This window comes from Tribolium madens, unplaced genomic scaffold, assembly GCF_015345945.1.
Source record: "Tribolium madens isolate multiple individuals breed KSU strain unplaced genomic scaffold, Tmad_KSU_1.1 Scaffold_19;HRSCAF=116;Tcas5.2_LG9, whole genome shotgun sequence".
Lineage (NCBI taxonomy): Eukaryota > Metazoa > Arthropoda > Insecta > Coleoptera > Tenebrionidae > Tribolium > Tribolium madens.
The window spans coordinates 14,136,660-14,153,008 of record NW_025400983.1 but is presented as its reverse complement, the minus strand read 5'-3'; the positions used below and the strand labels follow the sequence as shown (position 1 = coordinate 14,153,008).

The 16,349-nt window shown below is 30.5% G+C and overlaps 1 protein-coding gene across 6 annotated transcripts in view; it reads right to left on the bottom strand.

Moving 5' to 3' along the window:
- The window catches only part of LOC123015569 (CAP-Gly domain-containing linker protein 2), a 38,671-nt gene extending 23,950 nt beyond the window's left edge, over positions 1-14,721 (bottom strand). The window contains exons 1-9 of one of the 6 annotated variants that reach the window (XM_044415356.1): positions 14,208-14,719; positions 5,553-5,612; positions 1,644-1,724; positions 1,455-1,538; positions 1,236-1,388; positions 969-1,184; positions 716-917; positions 441-666; positions 108-158 (exon numbers count right to left, since the gene is read on the bottom strand). In XM_044415356.1, coding sequence (XP_044271291.1) covers positions 108-158; positions 441-666; positions 716-917; positions 969-1,184; positions 1,236-1,388; positions 1,455-1,538; positions 1,644-1,724; positions 5,553-5,612; positions 14,208-14,466 — 1,332 coding nt within the window. In that variant the 5' untranslated portion in view covers positions 14,467-14,719. Of the gene's footprint in view, positions 1-107; positions 159-440; positions 667-715; positions 918-968; positions 1,185-1,235; positions 1,389-1,454; positions 1,539-1,643; positions 1,725-5,552; positions 5,613-7,673; positions 7,790-7,814; positions 7,868-14,207 lie in introns of those variants that run through there. The other 5 variants (XM_044415357.1, XM_044415360.1, XM_044415358.1 and 2 more) reach the window with 5 other exon arrangements.
- Between the last annotated feature and the right edge of the window lie 1,628 nt (positions 14,722-16,349).

The window sequence follows — 16,349 nt, the reverse complement described above, 5'->3', positions numbered from 1 at the left end:
CAGCATTTTCATCATAGTTAATAATAATAATTAAATAAAATGCATAACAAAAGCAAAAATCCAACGGTTTTACTGTGTCGTGTTGAACAGTAGGTTTAGTAGGTTACCTGAAGAGCAGTCCTTGTCGGTATGGGCGTTGAAGTTTTGGTCGCAACCTTCTAGCAAACAAACAAAAGTCACACCAGGCATTTTAGAACGTCAAAATTGTTAAAAGAAACCAACACAAACCAACAAAAAAATTAATAATTAAATTCGTGTTACAAATACCACAGCTACGCAATTGAAAACAAATCAGGTTCTGACAAACTTACGTCATGTTAAAAATAAAATTCTAAAAAGCATGCACATTATTGTTACCACACTATACTTATCTGTGGTTGGTTGGTGTTGTCTCAAGGATTCGTGTGTTGTGATAATTCAAGAAACAACACTCAACCTACCTTCGGAGTGAGAGACGTTACTCCAAGCCTTACCCTCGAAGCAGTGCTGGCTCTGGAGGCCAACGACGTCATTGACTCTTTCGAATTGACTCTTCTGATTCCTGTAGGAGGAAGTCCGGGACCACCGGAGTGAACCACACAAGCACCAGGCTTGTGCTTTGATGGAGATTTGCTTACTTTAGAAATTGGAGCGAAAAGGCCAAAATGTGGACGGCATTCGAAGTACCTACAAGAAAGTGGTTCACGATTCTGAAGTATTTTGCACAAAAAAAAACCTTTTTCCTTCAACTGAACCATCGTTTTTTCCTCTAGGGTCATCAAGTTCGACACCCACCCATTCGCCGGGGGCAAAATCAGTAAGGCCTATATATCTCACGGTACCAACTTTTGAGCCTTGAGTACTTTTAATGATAACACGATCACCGATTTTGAAATCGACATGTGTGGCACTTGAGGTCAGGCTTGTGTTAGAATTGCCTTCAAATAATCAATTTTAAAATAGAAAAATATTGAGAGTCGTTGTGGTACTTAGAGAAACGGGAGTTCGAAGCAAACTTCTAGTACTTCCAGTTGGTGAAATTGGACTTCTCCTGACGCCATTAGTAGGTGAAGTAAATGTTTCGTTAGATCCCATTCCTGGTTGTTCTAATGGTTCTCGCGTCAAACGTGTAAGTCTCGAAAAAACTCCTTTTTTATTCTCACATTGGAAATACCTGACACCGCCGACAGAACCATCGTTTTTGCCTAAAACCCTGCATTTTATCCATATCCAAAAAATTAAGCACTCAAATCTACCGATGGGTTCATCTAATGCTATCCCTGCCCAATCTCCTGGAGCAAACTGTGTCTCCCCGATGTACGCAATAGTACCAGGTTTTGTACCTCCTACCCATACTCTTTGACCAATCATAAAACTATCAGTGTCTTCAGTTAAGACAGCACTCGAATCTATTCAAAAATGTACATTGAAAGGAAAGGAAACTTAAATAAAAACAAGAAACAAATGTTAAGTACCTGAATGACGACTGAGTCCAGCTTCACTCAAGCGTCTTGGATGCAAATCCCACAGACCCTCCATAGATGAAGCAGTACTACCAACTATGCAAGCAACACACAAAGCAACACATTACATGCAAAGTGCAAACAAAACAACAGTGACATTACAATACACAAAACAAATGAAATGATGAAATGAAGACTTACTAGAAGAGTATCTATAACGACGTGGTGCCCTTTTAAAATAATCCAAACCGTCTTCCTCGCTTTCATCCATTTCCACAAGGTCTAACACCACCAAATATGCAATAAAGATAAAGATGATATGCACAGAAACACGTAAAACATATTACAGCACATATTACCACTGAAAGATTCAATTTTTTTTTAAGCAGCGAACTCAAATTCTATGAAAACTTATTTTTATTAGGTACCTACATAGCCTATGTTCAGTCTAAAGGAACACAGATCATTCTATTGCTGTCATTCAATGATAGTGTCAGTAGCGTGTCTATAATTTAAGAGCAACGAAATAAATAATTGCTTTATTTAAATGAAATTGATGACAACACAAACAGAAAAATTACAGGCATATAGAACATTAAATACTCGTAATTCACAGTAGGAAATAAAATATAGCAAAAAATTTTGCTGAAAACCATAATTTAAAATAATGAACAGACCAGAAATTTTTGCTTCACTTCATGTTTTTAACTTTTTCGTAAACGCTGCACATACAATTAAAGATAGAAAAAAAGTGCAAAAGACAAATTTGTAGATAATTAAATTTGCTTTAAAAAAGTCCACGACACCATACCTCTATCTTCAACGGTTTCAGTTTAAATAGCTTCTTAGACACGCCACCACAGGCACAAGCGAAATATTTTCGTCACTAAAGTTACTAAGTCTGTGGAGCTGAAACCATACAGGTAGGGTGTAGCTGACTTTTTTAAACTAATCTTAATTCTCTACATCTTTGTCTTTTACACTTTTTTACATTTTCTTTAATCGTATGTGCAGCGTTTTCAAAAAAAGTCAAAAACACGAGGCGTGCAAAAGTTTCTGTTTTAAGCAAAATTATTGCTATAACATCATTTTTTACTGTGAAATATATTTAATGGCCTATCTGCCTGTAATTTTTCTGTTTGTTTTATCATCATATTCATTTAAATAAAATATTTTTTTTATTTCGTTGCCCTCAAATTGTAGAAGCTAATGTCATCATTGAATGGTAGCAGTGCATTGATTTGTGCTTTTTTAACTGAACATAGGGCTATCTTCAGAGCTGTCCCTGTATGTATAAAAAGTAAGAGTACATACTTCATTTAAATTTTAACTGACATATTCTTTATTCATACTACATTGAATTGCGATTGATTTACGAGTATATCTGTAATACCTGGCTTCAAAATGTCTTAAGGGATAACTCAATGGGTGTCCGGTCAATTGTTCGAAGCCAGTTGTTCGAAAATCCAGTTGTTCGAAAGTAAATTATTCGAACAGCATATTGATCGAACGCCAATTTTTCGAAAACTTTTCAAACAGTCATTTATGTGGGCAAATAACATTTAACAAACACAAGGTTGTTTTAGAGCTTGTTCTTTGTAGGCGCAATTCAGAAGAAAGTAGGGATGACAATATTTATTTGTTGGGTGTTGAAATTGTGGAAGTAAAATTTATATTATATTTTTAATACTAGTCAATTGTTAAATTAATTATAAATTAAAAAATAAGAACATGCATCTTAGCTCTGGTCTTCTATAGCTCCGTTATTATTTAAGTGTAGACTTTATTTTATATTCTAGCGCATTTCAGGAAAATATTTTTGTTTATACAGAATGGCCCAAAACTAAGTTACAATACAATTTTTTTTTTAAATGTCGAATTTTCTTAAAAGTTAAATAATATAAAAAAAATAGAAGAGCCCTATTTTATTTTTACATCTCATAGACTGATAAATTGTCTATCTAAAAAAATAAACTTTTGATGTCTATAATTGATAAATTAAAAGATATTTAATTTTAAATGTTAATTTTTCTCACCAAAGCCTAAGTATTTTCTTTAATTTTTGATAATTATGCAACAATTGACAAGTATTAAAAATATGGAAAACGTAAAAGCTGATCTCCACTTGGTTTCTTCTGGATTGCGCCTACGAAGAAATTTTCCTAACAAGTTCTTTTAAAACAAACTTGTTTTTGTTAAATGTTATTTGCTTACATAAATGACTTTTCGAACAATCAATTTTCGAAAAATTGGCGTTTGATCAATATGCTGTTCGAACAATTTGCTTTCGAACAAATGGATTTTCGAACAATTGTCCGTAACTCAAATCAATGATACCTTTTTTCAGTTTTAATTCCCAGTAGTGGTTATATTAAGTGAGCACAATAAGTGTTTTTTCGTAGCACCTGTGAATGTTAATTAAATTCAACTTTAAGCCCCTCTATTCGTAATAAAAAAGTCAAACGTCAGCTATTTAATTTTAATTGAGATCATTAAGTCTTTATCAATTTTTTTTTCTACACCCGCCAAAATTTGTACATCATTTCCAGAATCAAGGTATGGATCCTATTTTGCAACTTTTAACAAAACTTTTAAAATTTAACAGGCCATTAATTTCAAAATAAGACCTGTTAAAATTAACAGTTGGGTTCATAATACATAAATAAAGTAAATTTTAATACATATAAATATTTGTTGTGTTTTGAAGCCATTTTAGTTTCAATTTTAGAAACCCTAAATAAAATTAGAATACATGCTACGTAGTTTCAATGTAATTAATGTTAAGATACGTACATTTATATATTTTTTTAAGTTTCTGTCATGTACGACGTACCTATTTCGCATGAAACACTTCATGCACGTTATCAAGTAAACAAATCCAATGTCATATTTTTCACACAGGTTACATTTTTCGACTTAAAATCTATTATTTTATATATAACACAATGATGTAATATGCATAATATCCATAAAGATAGCTAAAATCTTAGAAAATCAATTCTACAATTCTTACAATTTTCGTTAATATGAATACAAAAAAAGTACAAAAACATATGGGCTTAATTAAAAATTAGGCAAATTTGATTGTTGGTATTTGTTTTTGTTTTCTACGGCATTTGACTTTACAGATTCTTTATTAAAATATTTGTGAACTTTAACATTTCGTTGCCAATGTTCTTAAAGAATCTTCAACTTTACGATGTGAAGATAATTTATTGAGGACTTATTGGGGTCGGAAGGACAACAGCAAACCCAGAGATTCGTTTTGTGGACAGGTCTCTTTCAAATTGACTGACTGTGCATGTACTTCTAAGATTATCCTGCAATTGTCAAGTTTCTATGTTATTTATAAAATAAACTGTTATTCTAAAGGAAAAATACACAGTACGTATGCATAAATACCGTAAAAATTCCGTTTGAAAAACATAATTAATACCTTATTACAATTAGGTATGTATTATTAATACATACATACAATTTCATTTTATACCAATATCCAGGATCTTATCAATGCATCTACATAAACATAAAGATTACAAGAATAATGGCATAGTAGGCTGTACATTAAAAAAAAACATTAGCTAAAATATTATAAGGTAAACCAGGGTGATATGGTGAACAAAAAAAAATTGAGCCACACAAGACATTGTTTATTTAAACAAAATCAAAATACTATAGTTTCATATATATGAACAACTTAACAGTGTCATAATCTTTAACAACAATTTGAAAAAAAATAATATTAGTTTTTTATCAAATTCACAATTTCACCCATACATATGAGTGAAATGGTGAACTTACTTTTTCTGGTCTTTGCCCCAAACATCACCCTGGTTTACCCCCTACTCATGTAATAAAAGTTACATATTAAAAATAATATGTTATGAAAATATATTTCCAGTAAAAAAAACAACTCTATACCATGTGTCTATATCGATAAAAACTAAAATAACAAGCATAAAATAATGTAAAATTGATGTATGGATATGTTTACCTTTAGTACAGTAATCAACTTTGTGCTGTAATATGTTTTCTATTCTTAAAAGAGAAAGAGTAGTGACAACACAATACAAAAACAAGCTCCATATAAGTGAAGTGCAAATTACATACCTGTCAATCTATGTCTTCCAAAATCATCAGTGAGCCGTCTTATGGAATCATCTGAACTATCTAGGAAGCCACAAAACACAAAAATGTAGCAAAAATCAAGCATAACACAAAATTTTGTTTTCGAAGATGGCGTTTTTGAATCGACAAAGAGTGTAGTTTTTCATCCCTGTACACTATCAAACTTAAACTAAGCTAAACAACAGAACCTTGACTTAGTATTTCAAAACTTCTAGCAAATTAAAAGTATAAATCAACCCACCAACAACCCACTTTATTTATATTACTTGTTATTAAATCGTAACAAATAATGACGTGATCAATTCTACGTAAATATCGGCATTATTGATTTATGACGAAAAAAATCAAATCTGGAGCATCTTTTTGAATGCTATTAAAAAAACAAAAGGTGATGCATGTTTTTAGAAATACCCAACACTCCTGTGCGAAATGACATCATTATGTAAACATTTCGATATGTACCTGTACAATTTTAGTATTTAATTAAAAGTAATTTTCTATCCTTGAGGAAAATTCAGAAGCCAAATGACAATCTTCAGATATTTCCATTGTGATTACAATTGACACGAGAGCTTTGTCATTGTTGTTGAAAATATTTACGTACTTGTGAATCTAAAATTAATGATTAACAGTGTTTAAAGCACTAAACACGCCTACACTAATCTGACATTTTTCTCGGTCACATGTAGGTTAGCCTTAGCATAGAAGGTGGATAGTGATAGTGTCAAGGAAGCAAAAGCGGAGATTCCAACGCTAGTCCAAGCAGCAAACCTAATTCGTTGAATTATTCATTAGGGACGAAAAAACAGCATTGACACGGAACTCTGCTCAAAAAATGCAAATGCAAATCACAAATTTGGATTTCCGACCGATCCGGAAATAGCGACTTTATTTACTTTCAAATTTCCGTGAGGACCTAGCCTTTTGTTAATCTCTAAATATTGAATTAATGAAAAAATATACTTAAAATGCTTACATTCAATTATTCAGCACACAATAGTAACATTTTATTTACAAAGACGTGCCTCTAATGTTAATTCGTGCACTAGAAGGGTCAATCTAGCAAAGAATGTGACTCACGTAATGAAATAAAACAGAGATGTAACTAGTTTAACAAAGTTTGCACAATTATCTGTCTGTACATTAAGGTGTCAAAGGGTAATAAACGTAGAAATTAGATTTGCTCAGAAATTTAATGAGACAATTCCGTTTTACCTAGTTATTGCAGTAAACAAGCCTACACCATCTAGATATATCTATCTGAGACTACTTAAAATTAACACTTTAGATTGACGGAGATAATCTTTTATAATAATGATGTGTGGGTGGGCGTTAAAATTGAACAAGGGCTCATTTAATAAGAAGCGCCACTAAGGATACGACTAATTATCTTATATTGTATAATAAGATCAATTTTTTTTATTTTAGGCGGAGTGCATACAAAAGAAATAAATTACAACGGATGACTTTGACTTATTTTTAGTAAACAATTAAATTACTTATAAATTACGTAACAGAAAACTTCGCTTTATAATAATAAAAACTTATGAGAACAAAGCGGTATTTCACTCCTTGCATTACAATAAAAGTCACCTTGAGCATTTTCTATAATAATGAATATTTCACTATTGTTGCAAAAAGCATAAGAGAAAATTGAATTAACATACACGAAGAGTAAAAAATTATGACTTGTTTATATTTGTAATTTGGAACCGAGTACTAAAGTGCGAATTACGTATCTATTTTTTTTTAAATATAAAACAGGAATTATTGTCCCAAGTAATTATAAGTTGCAGTGGAAAAATAAAATGAAAATTTACATGACCTTCAAAACGTAATTGTAATCGTTGCTAGCCGAAGTAAGCAATCAACTTGGGTCGTTTTTTATTTCATGCCAATTAAAAAGAAAATTAATATTCTCCTTATGCAATTGGGAAAATTATTTTACACTTTATTACTTTCTTCAACAAAGCAATTCTGTTTGATCACCCCCTACATTCAGCAACTTTCATTTATGACTGACATTGAGTGAAGTGATAAATGGTGATAAAGCAAATTGAAAAATTCAAAAACGCTACCTCCAAAAAATCAAATTATTCTCACCATGGTAATTCATATCCGGCTCTGTGAACGCAATGGATGGCATTTAACCCACTGTTATTTTCAACAAGACTGAATAAAGATCAACACCTGCAAATCGAGTGTGCTTCACAAGTGACTGAAAGCGTACTGAAAGATACCTACTTGTCTTGCGAATGGGACAAATGGGGGGACCGAACTTTCTGTCAAGTTCTCGATTCGACAACTTATAAATACATTCAAAAACCCACAATAAGAGGAAGACCGTTTTGTTCCTTAAATGCAATGTTGAAGTAGAGCAAGAGCACGAAAAAACTATTTACCATAAAAATCATCAATAAAATGGAACGACTTTCCCGATTTTTTATCTTTGTTCTGTTAAGAAAATTCGCAAAGCGTTATCTCATTCTATCTATAGAAATTATTCGATTTTGGTCTAATACTTATTACCCTAATAAAAATCTAGTGTTTACTTACATAGGTAATAAAAAGATTTTTACTATTGAAAGATAAACACTTTTTTAGATGCCACTTACTCATTAATACAAACTGCGCAGTAAATTTCGAAAAACGAAAAAAATATTGTAGGTTTTAATAAGTCATCTGTTGTAGGAGTCACTTTGAAAATAATGACATTCTCATTTGTGAAAAAGTACCCAAACAAATAAGTTGACATCATGATTACAAAGAATTTAATAAATCTCTCAAGTGTGATTTGAATTAATTAGGATTTAATTTAATCAAAAAAAGATGAAGAAGACTGTACGTGTAGGCAAACAAGCGTAGGAAAATGGAGATTTTTTCAACACATGAAAACTTCTCTTTTGTCGTTGTAAAACGGACAAACTAATTGTCTCCTAAAGTAGGAGTATAACTAACATAAATTAAGAAAACTGTAATTAAGGTAAGTACCTAGAGGTCCATCGGTCACCCACTATTTTAATTTTAATAGTGAGTAGGAAACATTGTACCAAAAAAGCGGTAACATTAGACAAAAATATGCAAAAATTTAAAACATAAAGATTAATAATGACTTTTGATGATAAAATTTATTAAAAGCACCCACAAACTCAAAACAATGGAAGTATTTTTAAGGTAAAATGTAATAAAAGAAAGAATGTGTCAATTCCAAACAGTTGGAAAACCTCTCTTGTTTATAATTTAATTTTTCATTAAAATTGTTAATAAATCGTTCGCTCTTTTCCTTTTCCATAAACCATGAAAATTGAAAGTACTGTTGCTTTTTTAAATTAGTTTTTAAATCATGTGTCGTACAAGATTTACGGAAAGTAATCATTATGCTGCTTTATTAAGACACAATCGAAACCACAAACAGTGAAAAAATGTAATGTTACGTGTTATTTGAAAACAATAAATAATTAATAATTCGTAAAATTAACGAATCGACAAGATATTTATTATGTTAATAAGAAGATAAAAACTACTCAATTTATAAGTTTAATTAATTTGTCTAACCATTAATAATCATAATTATTAATTTTCCAAACTGCGGAGTTCTTGAAAAAACTAGAATACATTAGCTTGATGGAAGAATACATAATACAAATGCACAAATGAAATTATGAACATAAAAACAGTTCTAATGAGGCGCCAATTTAAGATAATGGAGATAAATTGCTTCCAAAACATGTGAAGAGAGTTCAGAAATACAAACAAGATACAATAAAATACGTTATTTACCTGTTCAATTTGTTTGAGAGTTATTTTAATAATTGTAATCTTGTTCATTAATTAATATTCAAATATCGTTATATTAAAACTTTTCTATCACGCTGAAAGTAACATCATTATTTAATAAATTCTCATTTGACAACAAGATCACATCAGGTGCCTTTCCAATTCTAGTCACAGAAGTGTATAAAATTAATAAAAATTGAAAACTTACTACTTATGTAAAACTACGCGGGGCACAGCCATCGCCCCACTGGCAACGTTCAACAGCTTTTTTTTAGGTGAAATAGGTCAAAAACATTTGATTTCTGTGTAAGAGAAGAATCACATTTTAACCCAAGGAGCTCCACTCTTTCATACAGAAAAAAACATTGTGAAAAGTGACAGAAGTGGCGATGCCTGTGGTGCGACTTATATGTATGTATAAGTTTTGTAGTGATTTCTACATGAATGAAATAACTACGAGTAAAATTATATACGTAATAGATGTTTTAATAACTAAATAATAGAAAGTGACAACGCACAAGTGTGTCTTATGCCGAGTGCAGAAGCCCCACGACACTTTCCAACGAGTTATGTACACTATTTTTCCCAAGGCTCCGCAACCTCACGACAAAAAAACACCATTATTTTCAATGAAACGATTTAATGCTTCTGTTAAAAATATAAGATCCAGAGTTATTAAATTAGGCGTCTATTAATATTAAATTCCAACTTAATTAATCTGATTTATGTTTAAATAGGCGGTAGTTTTAATTATAAAACTTGCGTCAATTATGAAGGATGAAAAAAATCAAAATCAAAAGCAATGCACAATGGCTAACAAACAGCCAATCACGCGCAATTTACCAGACGTGCCTAGGGCTCTCCGCCAATCGCATAATCTCTTACGTTATTTTCCTAACACACACGTGTTAATAATGCTATTCATTCTATATCGCCAATTTTCATGGGTAATTGACTGTATGGAAAATGTCACTTTCGTATATGGTCGTGAGAAAAATCATTAAAGCAATAATTATGCACATACCGTGACACATTGCATTGAAACATTGCATACTAATGGCAAATGTTCGCGTAAATACTAGATATGTAATTATTAAATTTAATAAAAAGTTGTTTACTGAAAGAGCAAATTTCATAAAAAGCAAAACAAAAACATCACTGAACCGTAAAAAAAATATTACGGTGTATAATTAAGGGTTGTTTTTTATTAAAAAAGTAATTCCCATGTTTTTATTTTAAACGTCAGAAGCGTAAAAAGAGTTTCTTCATTGAGATTATATTCAGCAGATTATTATTCAGCAAATGTTTTCAAAATATAAAAAAAACTATTTACCATAATCTAAATCATGTATTATTATTTTTATATACAGGTCGATTCAGATAAGATAATGAGCCTGACGATCTGGCGATGCAATCCAAAAAAAAACAAATTGCATTTACGTTGATCGAATTTTAATTACGATTTGTGCTTTGATAAGCTTTGACATTAGTGTCACATTGTACAATGCATTGTACTGTTCATTGTTCATACACCTATTAAAAATGGTGTCGTATACCAACAACGAAAAAACCGTTAAGATTTTAATATACAGAGAATGCAGAAAAAATGATGATGCTGCAATGAATTTGTATGCCCAACGTTTCCCGAATAGACGACATCCTAGTGACATGATTTTTAAACGTCTTGAGAGGGACCTTAGAAGAAATTGGCCTCTTCGTAAAAGAAGAAGACAACGCACTGCTAAGTCTTTGGAAAATGGAGTTCGTGTAATAGCTTCCGTCAGCCAGACTTCAGTTTGTAATGTTTGTATTCTGAGGGAAAATAAATTTCATCCCTATCATGTATGTACAGCTAGTACACCCGGGGAAAAAACTATTCACCAGTCTAACTTGGCGCTCACGCTGCGCTTTGTTGCAATAGTGTTTCAAACTAACTAGTTGAGGAGCAGGTATAAAAGTTGAAAAACCCTTATTTAGGAAGTTGGTCTGGACTGGAGGACACACGTTTCTTGAAAATTGTGTCATGGAAAATTGCTTCAATGAGTTTGTCCCCGGATTGAGTTTACAGGAGGATTTTTTTTTTATCAAAACTGCAAAGGAAAAACATTTCTTGCTTTATCTGAAACGAACAAATCTGTAATTAAAACTTTATTATTCTAACTTAATAGAAAACAAGTTCATTTTTCTCTTGACTTTGGACTTACTTTTTGTGAATTATTTTTCTCAGAGTTTTAAATCCCATCACATTGGCGGTTTTACTTTTTTAATAACGATGTGACTTTGCCAAATGAGTTTACGCAAGAATGATGAACATGAAAGCAATTGCTGTTTAATAATGATTAAGCAAATTAAATAAATATTGCGACAAATTATTAATTAATCATCGCATGAAAATATTTTTAACAGTAATAATGGGGTGCGACCCCGTAATCTTCATGAATTGACAGATAATGTAAATGAAGTTTATCATCTTTGCATCCAAGGACGTATGTCTGTTTTTGAATTAACTGCACGTGAAACGTCAATTAAAATGACAAGTCGAAAGGTAAAACGGCAATAAAATGGGCTGGAATTAGTCGCCGAGGTATAATAATACGAGTATGACCGTTCTTTTTAGAGGTAAATTATAAATTTGATTATTATAATCATCACCTTTTTGATGCTATTTTACCTTTCGACTTGTCATTTTACTTGACATTTTACAGACATACGTTTTTGGACTCGATTAATTCTTCAATAAAATATATTTTATATGACACAAAAATGATTTCAAATACCCAAATTCCGTCTATGTTGAACGTTATCCTACCTCCATTAGATCATCAAAAAAAAATGTTTTTTCTAATTGTGTTGACCACCGCCTCCTTAATCAAATGTATCAATATCCCGCCTGGGCATTTCGTAAAAAATGCATTGGAGCAGTGATTCCGATTTTTTCTTAGTTACGGGGATTACTAAGGAAAAACTGAATGATTTTTAATTATTAACGAAAAATAACGCAATTAATAAATGCTGGGAAGAAAGGATACAACAAAACAAGATACGCCGGGGAGAATTGATATTATGAGGTTGAACCCTTTAAGCTAAAAAAATGGATATGTCAAAAAATTTCCCCAGATTAAAGCGCCAACGGGAATCAGTTGAACTCACAAAATGCCCAGGCGAGAAAAGGATTATTTCTATGGAGACGGCGATGATGTTGACTGTTGACAAATTTTTTTTTCCTATTTTTTGATTTTTTAAAAATATGTAATAATTTTGTTCTGAGGCGCTCGCATATTTGTTTAATACTTCTACCTTATGATATTTTTAAAATTTTTCTAATTTTATCTATTTTTTCCTCTATTTTACAGTTCACAAAACTCTTATTGATTATTATTTACACATTTGGAGTGAAATAGTTTTTCCATGGCCACCTATTATCAAACAAAACATGTATTTCACTTTTTAAGCATAATTATAAAAAATATTCTGTTACAAATATATATTTTTTAAATCAGAAAAAAATAAGCTTTTCAAAATTGCCATAGCCGCCTACGATTTCCATTTAAAAAAATACAAGTTTATCTTATTACGGCTAAACTAATAACTGAAAAAAATTGTTAACTACATTATAAAATTCCTCGTAAAAAAGTGCCTGTACAATGTCTTTATTTCAAATCCGTATCTTCTACATATAATAACGAAGATATGAATTTTTTTAGATTTCGCCAAAATGTTAACTTTTGTCTGTAACTCGAAAACAAAAGACGATAGCGTGATGCGGATTTAAACAATATTATTTTCTCAAAAAAATTAACCCCAGAATGTATTACTCGTTTTTGGCTAAACCTCTTAGTTTCGGAGATTCCCTATTCGCACATCCAAAATGTACACCTAAAAGTGTACTTTTAATAAAATTATTGTTTTTATTGACACCATACCATACAACCAAATTTTATTACTTTTTTCCTTAAACTTTAATAATTTTTTAAACAATAATTTTTAGTAAAAGTATAACATATTGAACATATCTGTATCAAGAAAACTAATAACTTACAAATTATGGAAAAAATGGGTTCTAACTTAAAATAAGGAAGTTGAATATAACCCAAATACATATACTTCGACATTTACAAAAATTGTAAAATCGCAGCTTATTAATAGTTATTAGCATTTAACACCTTCAAGAAAAATGTCTTGAAAAAATGTCGAAAAAAATTAAAGATTTATTTTTTCTTTAATAAAATTTATTTCAGATAAAATTAAAAGTCAGGGTGCAGTATGAATTAGGTAATTCTATATTTACCAAACTACCACACTTAATATTTAAAAAATTATCCTACCCAAAACTCGAGTAAAGATCCATGTATACAAGTAATAAATCACCCGCTTTACCTAAATACCAACATGAATATCCATATGTAAGTCAAAAACAATAATTAGAATAAATATCTTTCCTGATTTATGGTCATGGATGATACTTGTCGCTATAATCAACTGTGAAACATCTATTACAAGGAATCTAAATGGGTTACTCAACCGACGTAACAACTAATTATTGGATCCAAATAACTACACTCTTTGTTCGATTAAACAATTGTTCGAAAGGCACGTCCAACAAAGAATATAATTTCATCACTTAAAAGGCAATTCAAGTACAAAATGCGAATCAGGTTACATACCTACCTCAACAGCATCAATTGCTAACAAATGAGTACACAAAGGCGTGTTTAGTTGACAATTCCAATTATTATTTATCGCCAATTTAAAAATAAACGATATTTTTTAAACCGAATCAGTAATTATGCGTTTTCATCTTCGATGACGTAACAAACAACAAATACGCAGCAACATCAAAATAATAATAAAATTACTCACTTTTCGTAGGTGTCGATGGAACAGCAGGTTTTTGAATTCCTCCACAAGGTCTTCCTATTCGTGACGGTGGTCTAATCCCTGATTGTTTTGACACTGTTGATTTTGATGATGAGGCACTGCTTACCCCACTTGAGGGGGAAACGTCCGATATTTCTTCTTTAGGCACATCAGCACTTTTATTTTCTACATTGTTATTTGAATTATCACTTGGTGTAAAGTTGTTGTTATTGACTTTTTCAGTCAAATTAGTTCCACTCATAGTTCACGGTTAAAGACACTTCAAACACGACGGAAGCAATGATATTATAAAATCTATAGAATCTTCAAAGTTCAAGTTCAAGGGAGCACAAATGTCAACAACTTTCAGGTGTTAAAGTATTTCTTCTCAATCAATAGATATTAATTTTCCTGAAAATATAAACACACAGGGTGTCTCGGCTAAGACTTTCTTGGTCAATATTTCTATTATTAAAAGACCAATAGATCAAAATCTTCAATTTATCCATTAATACCAAAAATATTATCTAATAAATTTACAACTGAGATATTTTTTTCATAAAATGTGCCTTCAAATTGAAATCTTTTTAAATTTACCGAAAATCATTAATTTTGTAAGTAATAGATAAATGTGACGACTTTCTTCTTAAATCCAAATGCGGTTAATTTATTATAATTACCTAATATCACTACATATACAGGGTGCGCCAGAATTCGCGCCCTAGAGAAAAATGTCATGTAAGGTGGGATACTAAGAACATGGAAAAAATGTTATAAAAATTCTATCTATAAAAATTTAGAAGTAATGAGAGTTTAAATTTTGTACTTTAATTCTATTTATTTCTGTTGGAAGAATAATTTTCCAAGTTTCTTGCTACAGACTATTAGAAGAGGAAACAAGGAAGCCTAAATTGTAACTCTATTTAATGTTATTTGTGGCTTTTATTATCAAAATTTTTGTACCTTTAATAAATAATTATAAAAAAAACATAAAATATCAGTATTATTAAATAGACAAAAAAAAATTCAAATGTCAAAAAATAAATGTCAAAATTTTTTGACAAATAGAATGTTTTATACATTTTTTTCATGTTCCTGGTATTTTATCTTCCTTGAAAATTTTCTCTTGGGAGCGAGTTCTGACACCCTGTATGTATGTATTTACAGAAAGCTTGTTATTTGTTTTTTAAAACTTTACCAGCCAATTTCATAACCAAATTTTCGATTTCAACATTTCGAAAAATAACTGATACAAAAATTACCTTATACAACATGCGACCGGTAGCATTTTTATGGCGACATAAAAATGTTGCTACCGGTCAAATATCGTAAATAGCTATTTACTTACTAAATGTCTAAAACAAAACAAATCCAACTAATGTAGAGTGCTCTGCTAGTTATTAAAAACTGTTGTTCATTGAAGCAAATACATACGTAAATGCATCTTGCTTTTTAAATATATTCTTTACAAATTTGGAAATCTTACATAACACCGCTTTCAGCTTATGGAAGGCAATCGAAAGTATGGAACAATTTTTGTTTCTTGTTCCATATTATTACTTTTATAATTATTATAAACTATGGAATTTCTAAAAAAGATAAACAAAAAGCTGTCATAAATTTACAGTCCGCTAACATAAATCAATAAAATTCCTTTGAAAACTCCTTAAAGGTCGCAATTTATAAAATTTAAAATATTATGGTAATCTTGTTTGTTTGCATTTAATTGCTATTCTCGGAAAAAAATTAATTCTTACTGAAGCAACAAAAAGCAAAAGGAATACATAATGTTACAAAAATCAAACTTTTGTTTTTCTGTAATTTTTTCGTTAGAGTATAAAAAAGACTAATGTTGACACAAATCCACTAAATCATCAAAATCCTCACCTGCAATAATGATTGACATACAGGGTGAATATAAAGTATGGAACCAAGCGGTTTTATTTCTAATCATTTGCCTCCGGAAAATAATAATTAATATAAATTAAAGTAATATAAAAAATGTGATCGTAATTTCAGAACGAAATTTTGTTTTGTTTTTGAGTTATGCATTTTTTTTGTCAAAATTGCAATTTATGTGAAAAAATTTTTTTGAAAAAATTAAAAATAAAGCAGATAGTTGTAATCCTTAGAGTATAGCTTTTT